Here is a 12,531-nt window from a genome sequence, read left to right as displayed (position 1 = left end):
TAAATTCAAATTAAATTCTGATGTCTATAACATGAATACTAGACAAAAATATAACTTCCACCTACCCTCATCAACTTTATCAGTATATCAAAAAGGAGTCTACTTTACTGGCATAAAAGTGTTCAACAATCTGCCACAAAGTATTAAAAACTTGGACAATGATACTAAAAAGTTTAAATCAGCGTTAAAGAATTATCTGCATGCTCATTCCTTCTACTCTTTATATGAATACTTCAACGTAAATAGAGAATGATGTAAAATTAAGTTATATTAATTTTTAAGCTAAAATTGCCTGTACTTATGTATGTAACCTTTTGACTTGTTCTATATCCAAAGGTACTGCTTAGGATTTATAGAATGTAAATAAATTCAATTCAATTCAATATGACAATTACAGCTGCATAATAATGATAAAAAGACAAATTGTGTCAGGAAATAGCACATCTTCAATCACTTTCTGCATCATTTACCATCATTTTGAACCTGACTATGGAAGTGTTACACTTGGCCATATGTGACATACTTTGATGACAAAAAACAATTTGTACAACAGCTTCCCCTCATCCACTGGCTTTCACTTTCGTAAACATGCTGTTCGTGTAAGCAACATAATGAAAGGCCGAAAGTAGGAAGATGGGGTGGACTGGCCTGCAACTGTGTTGTGATGATTCGCATCTCCAGTTCACTCTTTTAATCTTCTAGTTGTGTAAAATCAATGTAACATTTGCTGATGAAGACACAGCCTTTTTTGTCCACTGCTAGGCTATCTTGGGAGATTTAGGAAAGAGAGTCAAGAGTGATGAACAAAGCCCATCAACAACAATCTCTGTGTTACAGCATGCTCAACTGGTCACCCTTGAGGCCAGTACACATGCTTTATGCTCTATGCTTGGCTGGTGGGCCTGTGTGATCCTAAACAACATATAAGATCTAAAAGTTTGTGACGATGGTACATTGGTACAAATAATATATCTCTGGACAATATCCATCGGCTTGTCTCTATCTAACAACCATCCTGTTTATTTTTCAAAACACAGTGGTTCGGAGACTGGATTCTGTCTCTGTCTTCAGATAAAACCTTTCATTTGGGCCCAATCAATAGAGCTAGTCCCTATCTCCAGACACCTATGCCAGTTTCAAGAAGGGGTACATAAATCAAACACAGCATAAACCATCTGTGAGAGCTAAGAAAATATTCAATTACTGAAATTCCACATATGAGGCCTTGCACCAGAGAAGTATCTTAATTGAAATCTCTGGTGCAAGGCCACGGATGCAGACACGCACACACACCCCTTGTTAGAAATAATGATCAAAAACGTTTTCAAATGCTCCAAGAAACAACTTAGCCAGCTGTCAAAAATAACAAGATCCAAAGGACCCATAACTCACTCAACTGCTCATGATAAATGCTACACTGGTGTCACAAGTTTACTTAACAACATAACACAATTCCTCCAATTTAGGTTTCAAGAAATGGATTTACTGACAAGAAGTTCCTGCCTGCCTTCTCACATTCAGACCACAGAAATAAAGAAAGGTGTGAAGTAAAATTCAGGTTCCCATCCACATAATGCATGTACCTGTATGTGTGCGAACATGCTTCTGGAGGTCACCTGATGTCTTAAAGCTCTTGCCACACGTTTCCTCAGGGCACTTATAGGGCTTCTCCCCAGTATGAGTACGAACATGGGCCTTCCGACCATAACCTGTCGCAAATGCTTTGTCACAGCCAGATTCTGTACAACGGAACGGACGATCACCTGTGTGGGCACGTTCATGAACCTTGAAAATGAAGCAACAGGAAAGAACAGGGTAAGATTATCAGTATTGCTCAGTTCATACTTGGTGCTTCCCCGCTTCCCCACTTCCCTTCCTATTGTCTTCTAATGAGGCAAACTGCAGTTTCTCACAGACAACCTCCCACTTTTAAGAGACCTACCTGTTGTCATCTACTAAGGTTAATTTCTTGTAATCAATGCTTATTGTAAATAATGTTAAAGTGTGTTTCTCTTAAAACAATTTTCAGACTTCTACTTATATACATTCATTCATTCATTTTATTTGACATTCACAATTGCTATAAGAGTAACACTTGAACAAGACACATCATCAATTACATCATTCTTGAAATCCTTTTGCCCAAATGCCTAAAGGATTAGAATTTGTCAACAATAATCACTCTTGACATGGTTAACCTATAATTAAAATATAATACGGACTATCAAACCAGATAAATAATCAGATTACATACATATGTAAATCGAAATGCAAGCCAACCTTATGAGTTTGTCAAGAATTTTAAGAGTATTACAGTAATTCAACAGTCCAACATATGACCATGTCAATCACCCATCACATTCAGATACTGCATGCAACCAAAAAAAAGGTTTTGCTATGCTTACTACTGGCATATAAAATCATCTTTCCTTCTAATATTACATTCATATTCTCGTAGAGTGTAAATTATATCTCCGAAATAACACAACACCTCAAAGATACAGAAAGAGGTAACAGTTAAAATTTTTAATTCTTTAAAAATAGGTCTGCATGATGTTCTGCTATTTACATCTTTCATTAAATGAAGTAGTACTCAGTACGAATGACACAGCGCACACGTAACATCATAACGCATATAAGCCCACACACCACCAAGAATGACTACTTCCATCCACAGGAAGAATTGATAACCAACAACGACTTACGACAATTTGAATTAAATTTTAAATAGTTTAATAGTGATCTAATCCAAACATAAGGAATCTACTGTGGGAAAAGTGATAATTCCTGTGCTGTGTATAGCCTATTGGCATACTCAATTATTCTACATGTTTATGTTTTTATACGAGTGCCGTCATAACTAAAACCTGTGACAATAATACGAAACATACATTTGTGAATAACACAACTGAAAGTGAACATCAAACCAGCATAATTAACCTTTAAGAGACGGCCATTTAAATTCCAGTAGTGGCAGCGGGACGGATTTAATTTAAATGCCCGTCATTGTAGAGTAATAAAAATTGTAATCATGTTACTCAAAATGCTGTGATTTCTACAATTTTTGTGATAAACGAACGAAATAAACGCTGCTTTTATCTAGAAAGAATATAGAATCAGTTATTGTAATTTATCGATTTTAAAATCTCTTAAAATTTTTACACTGATGCCAAAAATAATTTTTCCCTCAATTTCGAATGTCTGTGCACAAAAATGCATACAGTTCCTGCACAAGACGTTTCTGCAGTCTGAATGCCTGCTGCTGACATCATTTTCTAACTATGGCTTAGTGGCAACAGGAGGAGAAGTTTACGCTTGCGTTCCTCATTCTCCAGTTCGTAGGTTCCTTTCGGTAAGCACGAGTGTGGGCGATGTCTAATCGTTCGCAGAAACACTGACTGTGTATTATCTCGTATAGACAAACAAGAAGTAGTCTGTTTTGAAATATAGCCGAGCAGTGTCAGAACGTTCAAGGCTAGCGTTGTGTTTAGCTGTCCACCATGGCCTCGTATTTGGAGGATACTGAAATTGAGAATCAGCTTACAAATGACACCGATTCAGACTGTTGTACCGATGACTCTGAGAGTTGCGAGGAAGAAAGTGAATCAGAAATTGAAGTCGATGAAGAACCATCATCTTCGTCGGCAACCTGGGGACCACCACACCAGCATGGCAAGAGGAGTGTGAATAATTATTCAGGTGGAGCTGTGGGCAAACTGTGGCAAACAGTTATAGCATCTGTCGTCGAACCTGGAAATGGACAAATAAACTATTTTTCCATCTCCTGGCTCTGAAGAGTTATATCCTGTTGTCACACAGAGAATTTCGTCTCGCTCTTGTGCAGAACATGCTGGAAGGGGTCCACTTCGCCCTCAACGGCCCAGGGGTCAAACCCCTGCCATTTCATCGGGGTCATTTCGAATAGAGAAGGCCAAACAACAGCACTGGCCGACTTTCTCTACTTCGAAATTGAGGTGTCGAGTTTGCTCTTCACGTGGGAAATGAAGAACCGTCCGGATAAAGTATGTGAAGGGTGATGTGGGACTCTGCATTTCCGGATGTTTCCAAGATTTCCACACAAAGCCAACATTCCGTTAGACGACGCAGGTGGGAAGAGAGACAACTTATAAAGCTGGTGACCAAAAATCATGTAAGTAGAAAAAGAATTTATAACTTAAAATTAGATTTTAAAAATCCGGCCGCACGCGTGGACTGCGCAACGACATATGGCGTCATTCGTCCCCTTGACTTTGTTTTCATGACGCCATATGGCATCGCTCGGCTCTTAAAGGTTAACAGTGTCTCCTGTCATATGAAAAGTGCCTCTGATGATGGTTTTAATTAAACCGAAACATGTAAGGCAAGAATAATAAAAGTGATGTGACCTCTATTGCCGCACTGGATGGAAAATTCTATTAACTTTATAACTTAACAGTGCAGCAGACCAGAATGAGACAATTCAAAACAATTCAAAATAAACGAAGTATCCTTTTTTGTATTGTCAGTGCTTTGCTAGTTTTGCTTTCACCACCCCAAAAAATCAAACCATAACTTACTAAGGGCTGAAGCGGCCTCCGTAGTCTAGAGGTAACATCCCCACCTCATGACTCGTAGTATGCGGGTTCAAATACCCGGCGGAGGTCGTCGAATTTTTAAGGGCGGAAAAATTTAGGGAACAAGTCCTCCAGGAGGGACTTTAAGCCGTGGGTCCCATGTCATAGCTTTACGGCACGTAAAAGAACCTTATATCTCCAAAGGAGGTCACTGAGCCAAATTATGGACATTTCCCGCCCAACAGCAGTCTCTAATACCTCTGGTAGATGGGGGAAGCATTATAGATACCTCTCAGCTAGTAGAGCCGGTCTCGCTGGCTGGGCAGGACTGATGATGAAAAGGACCAGTACCGGCAGGATATAGAGACTGGTAGAAATCATAGAGGGAAGCACAATGGACCAATGCAGGTCTAAGTGCATGGGGAAACCCACCCTCTCCAATAACTAACTAACTACTAAGGGCTGAAATCTGGCAAAGTATATATTCATGAGTATATATAAACTCATGATATCTTTAAAAGAATTTAATAATGTAACATTCCTTATTCAGTTTTGACACGAGGACTGAATATGTGAGCTCCATTTTAGATTATGTGTTATATTGATACCTAAAAATCTGAACTGTGTTGTATAATTAATTTTTATATTTTTATATATAACTGGAGCACACATGTCATAGTTCATTTAATTGGAATACCATTGCTTTGGCCTTATCAGTATTTATAACCAGGTTATTTTTTTTAAACCAAGATTCTAGCTGGATCATCACTCTTTTTTTATTTCTTTTTTGGAGAGTAATTCTATTCTTATCTATTACCAGTATATTCATACCATCTGCAAAAAGAACTGCTTCTTCATTTGATATATGATGGGGTAGATCATTATATAAATAATAAAAAGAGGAGCAGGCCCAAAGCAGACCCCTTAGGTATTCCAAGTTTTAAATTCCTCAGTGTAGAATTGCACCTATACAGAGAATACTTACTGTCATTAGAGGGTATTTCTACGTATTGAGAAGGCAGTGTGAGACAGGATTTTAACTGAACATTAATTTTTCCTCTTATTCCATAAACATGTAATTTTTCAATAAGTATATATCATGATCAATATCGTACACTTTTGTGAGATCAAAAAATTACCAGCTGCAAATGACCGCCTGTCCAGTGCTTCCTGTACATTCCCAATAAAAGACTGAAATGCAGATATGATGGACTTGTGGGGCTCTTGTCATTACTCCTATGACAACCCACTTCTTCGGAACAATTTGTTGGCCCTGAAAAGGACCGTGGTTGCTGAGATGATTGACCGGTGAGGTAGCGCGGCGCGCGCCGGTAAGGGGAAAGGCTAGTTACGGTGAATGGCTGGTGAAAAGGCTAGTGGAAAGGCTAGTCGAGCGCGGTCGCAGGAGCCATGAGGCAGTGGCTACGCCAGAAGCCCAGTGGGTCGGACCGTAACACGACCACCGGCGAGTCCAGGCGCTGTGCCCCAGTGAGTCGGGTGTGAGAGCGCTGGAGGGCCGAGGCAGCCGTGCCCGGCGCAGCCTGCCGATGCCTCCGAAGACCGAGCGCTGGCGACGAAGCCTGCTGGCTGAAGTTGCTTGCTGTCTGATGAACTGAATTAAACTGGATAACTCTGCTCTTTTATACACTGGTCGGTGGGGCGGAGCCAAACTCGAAAGTGAGGAGCAAGAATTGATTGGCTAGCGCGCGTAATGGTGTAGACGCGGACTATCGCCGAGCGTAGTATAAATGCGATCGTTTGAAGCAATCTGATTGGTTAGCGCGCGTGATGGTGAAAAGTGATGTGAAGAGCGAGCGTTGCAGAAATGCGTGATAATGTGGGATGTTCCCACAGACTTATTTTTCAGGAACCCATATTGATTTTCTGTTAAAATGTTAAATTTAATAATAAAAGATACCAATCTGTTATAAACTATTTTTTCAAACATTTTTTAGAATATAGATATAACAGATATAGGTCTGTAATTACTAATTTCATGTCTAGTACCCTTTTTATAAACAGGCCTAATTTTTGCAAATTTCAATAAATCTGGAAATACATCCTGATTTATGGATTCATTAAATATAAAATAAGTGTTTTTTATACATGTGATATATGCTTTTACTAGAAAATCAGGGATTTCATCAAATCCTGCAGAAGCATTGCCTTTTAATTTGGATACCACTGTAATTATTTCTTCTTCAGAAATCAGAAAAAATACATACAGTTTGGATTGCAGTCCACTACTTTCTGTAATGATCTACCATGATCTTTACTCCTATTCTGCTCCACTAGTTCTTCTACCTTATCAATAAAATAAGAATTTAATGTGTCTGCCACCTTCTGAGGGTGAGCTTTTTTTTTTTAATTATTTTGTAACAAAATATCCTGATGGCCAGTCACGGTAGCCGAGCGGTCTAAAGCATGCACTGTCTTCACTCGCTCGGAAGCCGGGATCATGGGTTCAAATCTCACTCAGGGCATGGATGTTTGGTGTGCGTTTTTCTGTGTTTGTGTACAGGTAGAAGCCTTGAGACGAGCTGATCACCCACCCAAGGAGCCCTACCAAATGTCTAAGATCTAGTAAACTGAAGTGAAATGGAGAGTTTCATGGAGGTAGGCCTAGGCCCAAATTGGAGCTGTAGCACCAAAGAAAAAAAAAAAAATATTCTGATATGATTTCCCTGAATTTACCACTTTTCTATTAATTAATTGCCACATAATTTTAGTTGGGTTTGAAGCACTTTATTTAGTTTCTGAGATAACTCGTTTATAAATTCTGTGATATCTGTTAGTATAAATCAGTGCATCCCTTGACAGTGACATCCTACACTTTAGATTATTTAAAAATATCACAATGCTATCAAATGGAACCACATCAAAACTGAACCCCCCCTCCCCCAAAACCTATCCAACACTTCCAACATTTTTCAGTAACTTTCCCATGAAACCTGTTTGCCATTCAGTAGTGCTGTATTTATCTGCTTTTTTAAATACTGTCAAAAAGTAATCCGGGAGCTGGAAAGGGTTAAACACATGTGTGTGCATGACTTGAACACATGCATGACTATGATTTAAACATATGTAGAAGTGTGACTTAAATAAATGAGTATGACTGGAACACATGTCTGAGAATGATTTAAAGTCAGAAATGAAGTTGTTTTAGAATCTGAATGGAGAGCAAGTTCTCAGCTTCATGACCACAACGGAATGTGTGAGACTTGGCTGCACTGATAATAACACAATGTCTGAACTGAATATCAACCTGCTTAAAGCAAATCTGGCCAATGAAATGTCTGGCAGAATAAACGAGTCTGAGAGTGCTCTATCAGACAAACAATACAGTCATGAGATGGCAAGAATTTACAGAATCCTATATCCTTGTGGACAGCTTTCTTCAAAGATGATGGTTGTCAACAGTAAATTTGGAAATGGATTTGCAGGTTGTTGCTCCTCAGATAAGCCTGTATGTCAAGAAGCAGTACCAGCTTTACATCCACATTCTTCTAGCTGCCACATCGAAAATGGAACATCCAATAATGCCTCTCGTCTTAATTGTGACATCAATACTTAGATGGAAACATAAATTAAACGCTTATTCAACAATTATCCATCATACAGTCATCATGTGGCTTGCGGTCCACACAGGTTTTTGACTCTGATAATGTGGCTGGTACTCATGTAAACGGCCACTACCTTCAAACATAAAGACCTAACCCTTTCTAATCACTGTAAATCTTAAAGAAAAAGCTTGCACAAACTCCAATGAGTAAAAAAATTAAAGGTATCCCTGTAACAGTCCATGAAGGCCCATATGGATGTGAGATGTTGAGGCTCCCACATTTCTAGACAATCGGCTAACAGATGGCGGTGAAGCTGTCAGCCTTACGCACCATCCACCCTTTACCTCCAGGAATAATCCTGGTACTCATTTCTCGACCCCAGGGCCAAAGTGCAGCTGGAAGGATTTGGTCAACTGAAAAAAATCCACCTCATCAGGATTCGATCCCGCAACCTTCCAGCTTGTAGCATAATGCCTCAACCAACTATGCTACCGCAAGTCAGAAGCTTAATTTAGAAACATCTAGGCTTGAATCCATACCATTTGAAGAGAGTTTTAAACATTCTCAACACTAAAGAAATAAAGAAAGAATGAAAGATCTAGGAAACACCTAAAAAAACCAGGATTCCTTCTAAGATTCTAAGTGTACTGTCATCATATCATTAATATCAGCCAGTATCTGACTACATAGCTTTACCTTGAGATGATGCAGAGTAGTGTACAATTTTCCACAACCTTCATGAGGGCACATGAAGCTTTTCGCACGATCCCGCACAAAAAGTTCACCCTCCTCATCTTCTACTCCACCATTAACATGGCCAGACACTTTAAGGCTCTCGCCTCCCAATGCAGCCAATCCCTCTAGACTCAAAGCATTCAGCACTGATCCACTTAACGCAATGTATGCTGTGGAACCGTCTTCGAGCTCTACTGGCTGGCAGCTGTCTGCAACAACCACATACTCTACCTGTCACTGCTTATGATATCTCTCTTCATATAAACTTACAATCTGCTGCTTAAGCTAGCACCTGCAAGAAACTGTGCCTTAATAAATGAGATTTATTGGTGAAATCTTGGACGACCAGCATGGACCTCAAGAGATCATATACCATACAAACTGACAGATCACTGAATATCAGACACAAAGAGCTCATTAGGAGTATCGCCTTTGGAATACACATCAATATGGTAGAATGGAAGATAACAATGGACAAAACTGACCACATCAATAAAGCACAAATAGGAACATAAAAGAAAACATTTACATACTCAAACACAAACAAGAAGTTCTGGGAAGAATTAATCACCTACTTTCCTTGGATATGACACATAGTGCAAAGAAAAGAACACATCCAACAATTCTTCCACTGTTGCATGTGTATCTGTTGCCATGGGAATGTGTTTGCCTAGCTGTCTTACAGCATAAAAACAAGAAAAACGTCACCAACCTTTGTTACATGAAGATGATTTCAATATGGATGCTGCATGGCAGTCCTTCGCAATGTCACTCAGCATGTGATGGGGACTGGGCAAACAATGAAAAGGCTAGCAAGAAAGGCAACTCTGCAAAACACTAATGAAGGGACCATGCTATTAAGACATTACATATCAGCTGCTGTGAACCTTCCCTCAGTCACCTCTGAGTAATGAAGACTGCAGCAAAGAAACAAAGATGTTTTGAATAGAGATTCACAAAAGCTTGAATATTTTCAGGCACTCAAAAAACAGTGTCATTCCTGCCTCATAAAACCATGTTCAGACGAAAGCACTTTCAACACCACACACACACTGTACTTACATTAGAGGATTTGTAATCTGTAAGTATAACAGCAAAGGTTGGCTTGCATGTGTGATACAAGTGAAAGACAGTTAATTTTACACAACACTTTGAATCCCCCTGGCCCCAGTAAATCCTTCAACACCAAACACTGTGTGCACTTTCAAAAGGGCTCACAAGAGTGGATCCAAAAGTGCAACAAGTCACACATATATTACCAGTGACAATGAATCTTACTACACAACAGGAAACAAGGAGCCAGGCTTTGCAGACAGTAAACAGCCACTCTTACATGCAATATTTCTTAGTTAAATGAAAAATAAAGTTTAATAGTTTTATGATTCAGACTGCAAGGCTTCCTTTCTGCCATTCTTATTAATGCTACATTACCTCTGTAGCTAACTGCATTTTTGACCCTTCAGTTCTGGGCTAGGTGCACCGCACACTAGCAGTTTCTGTCACATGCCACCAGGCTCTGTACCCTGCACGCATATTGCAGCTCTAAGTTTCAGCTCTATTTTAACCACTGTTTTTCATGTAAAGTAATTCTTTTGGTATGAAATTAAAGAGGAAATTTCAGGCTATCATTCCGTATATTCATTGTCCCACTTTGAACTTCCTGCGGGAATTGTAACATATTTGAATTCTTTGAAAAAGTTTTTAATTTCAACACTTGGTATGCCTGTTACCACACAAAACTACCTCTGCCTAGGGGAATTCTTATGAACTAAATATGTCAGATCGATACTGTGTACTATCCTCTATCCTGATCAAATGAAATGTCAATTCTCTTGAGGCATATTCTGAACTCTGCTGCTTCCACACTGGTATTTGTAACTACGAGAAGACACATGGAGAAACTATGACTTTGAGACGCAATTTTGACTCTAAGAAGTGTGTTATGACTACCACTGTAGCAAATGGTAAACAGTTCAGTATATGAATGGTACTACTGTAATTCCCCTTTGTTCTATAAATACCATCATGCAGTCTGGTGAGCCAAGGCCAGCCGCAAGGAATGAAGTGGCCAGCTGTGTTGTGTCATGACCAGTGGAGAATATATTTACTTCAAACCGAATCAGAATAAAGTTTTATCAGATTCAGAATTAGACATTGAAAATGGATGTTTGTGCTTTTCTTGATTCTTGGCAAATGACAGAATCGAGAATAGCACAAACATCCGTTGGGAGAATATGCAAAACTATAAGAGACAAAAAGAAAATTTCTGAATGGGATGATAATACAAGGTGGTTCAAATATGACTGGGACTGATTTGTGTGTAAACAAGCTGCACTGCACAGCAGCTGTGTGGCCTTGAGATAGTGAAGCCACAACCTCCACCCTCCCTCCTGTAAGGGTTAGAACCTGTTCAGTGCTCTCTGGGGAGTTGCTAGAGGGATGAGCGTACAGAATGTACCACAGAGCGTGGAACAACGCATTGTGATCAAATTTCTCGTTGGAGAAAACGTTCTGTCCGCTGAAATTCACCAGACTCCAACAACAGTATGGGGAAGAGTGTCCCTCATGGACCGGTGTGTTTGAGTGGTGTAAGTGCTTCAGAGAGGGCAGAGAGCGCGTGGAGAATGAATGACATGATCGTCACCTGCGAACATTCGTCACTGAGCCAAACATTGATTGTGCAGACACGCTTATTCGTGAGAATAGGTGCATCACTATCAAGGAACTTGGAGTAATGCTGTCCATCAGTGTTGGTATTGTAGAAGACATGAAATACCATCTGCACTATCGCAAAGTGAATGCACAGTGGGTACCACGCACTTTGACGGACATGAACAATATGGTGTGCATGCAAGCTGCCAGTTGTCTCCTACAGCAGTTTCAAGATGAAGGTGATACATTTTTTAAGTCTGTAGTGACCACCGATGAAACGTGGGTGCACTACTTCATTCCCGAGTGCCAGCAGTCATCATGCGAGTGGCGGCATACCAGTTCTCCCAAACCCAAGAGAGCGCGGAGGAGCTGTTCGGCAGGAAAGGTGATGGCAACGTTCTTCTGGGCCTAGCAGGGGGTTATCCATGTAGACTTTCTGACAGATGCCAGAACAGTCAACACAGCTTATTACTCAGACCTCCTGGCAACAGACGTGAAGGAAAAGATCTGATCCAAGCAGAAGAGAGGTGGAAAGTGGGTAGCCTTCCTTCAAGACAATGCCCCATACGGCCAAAACAACAACGGAACATTCTGACACATCTGCCATAGAGTCCCAATTTGGCCCCAAGTGATTTCTACCTGTTCAGAAGGCTCAAATCAGACTTGCAAGGCATGCAGTTTGTGGACAAAAACACCGTCATCCAGACTATTTGGGAGTGGATACCACAAGCCTTTTTTCAAAAGGGCATCACGATGCTACCAGAACGTTGGAAAAAATGTGTTGACTCGGGAGGGGAGTATGTTGAAGACTGACATGTGCAAGTAAGTGTTTGGCAATTATGGGTTTAAAAAAAAAATCAGTCCCGGTCATATTTGAACCACCTTGTATGTAGGAATAACACAAGGAAAAGGATAAATCAGTTGTCAATCAGAATTCAGTTAATTGAGGGACTCTCTGTGAAATATGCTAATGCTGTAGAACACAAAGTGCCGGGTCGACATTCATCTGACAAAACAGTGCCCTGTCT

The 12,531-nt window shown here is 40.0% G+C and overlaps 1 protein-coding gene across 4 annotated transcripts in view; it reads right to left on the bottom strand.

Annotated features, from left to right (window-relative positions):
* The window catches only part of LOC111862657 (zinc finger protein 76), a 47,836-nt gene that overhangs the window by 20,690 nt on the left and 14,615 nt on the right, over positions 1 to 12,531 (bottom strand). For all 4 annotated transcript variants that reach the window (XM_023848191.2, XM_023848193.2, XM_023848190.2 and 1 more), the window contains exons 5-6: positions 8,813 to 9,060; positions 1,584 to 1,785 (exon numbers count right to left, since the gene is read on the bottom strand). In XM_023848191.2, coding sequence (XP_023703959.1) covers positions 1,584 to 1,785; positions 8,813 to 9,060 — 450 coding nt within the window. The remainder of the gene's footprint in view (positions 1 to 1,583; positions 1,786 to 8,812; positions 9,061 to 12,531) is intronic.

The sequence above is a fragment of the Cryptotermes secundus genome, unplaced genomic scaffold (genome assembly GCF_002891405.2).
Source record: "Cryptotermes secundus unplaced genomic scaffold, Csec_1.0 scaffold5, whole genome shotgun sequence".
NCBI lineage: Eukaryota > Metazoa > Arthropoda > Insecta > Blattodea > Kalotermitidae > Cryptotermes > Cryptotermes secundus.
Note: the sequence above shows the minus strand (reverse complement) of the source record. Positions and strands in the feature narration are given on the sequence as shown.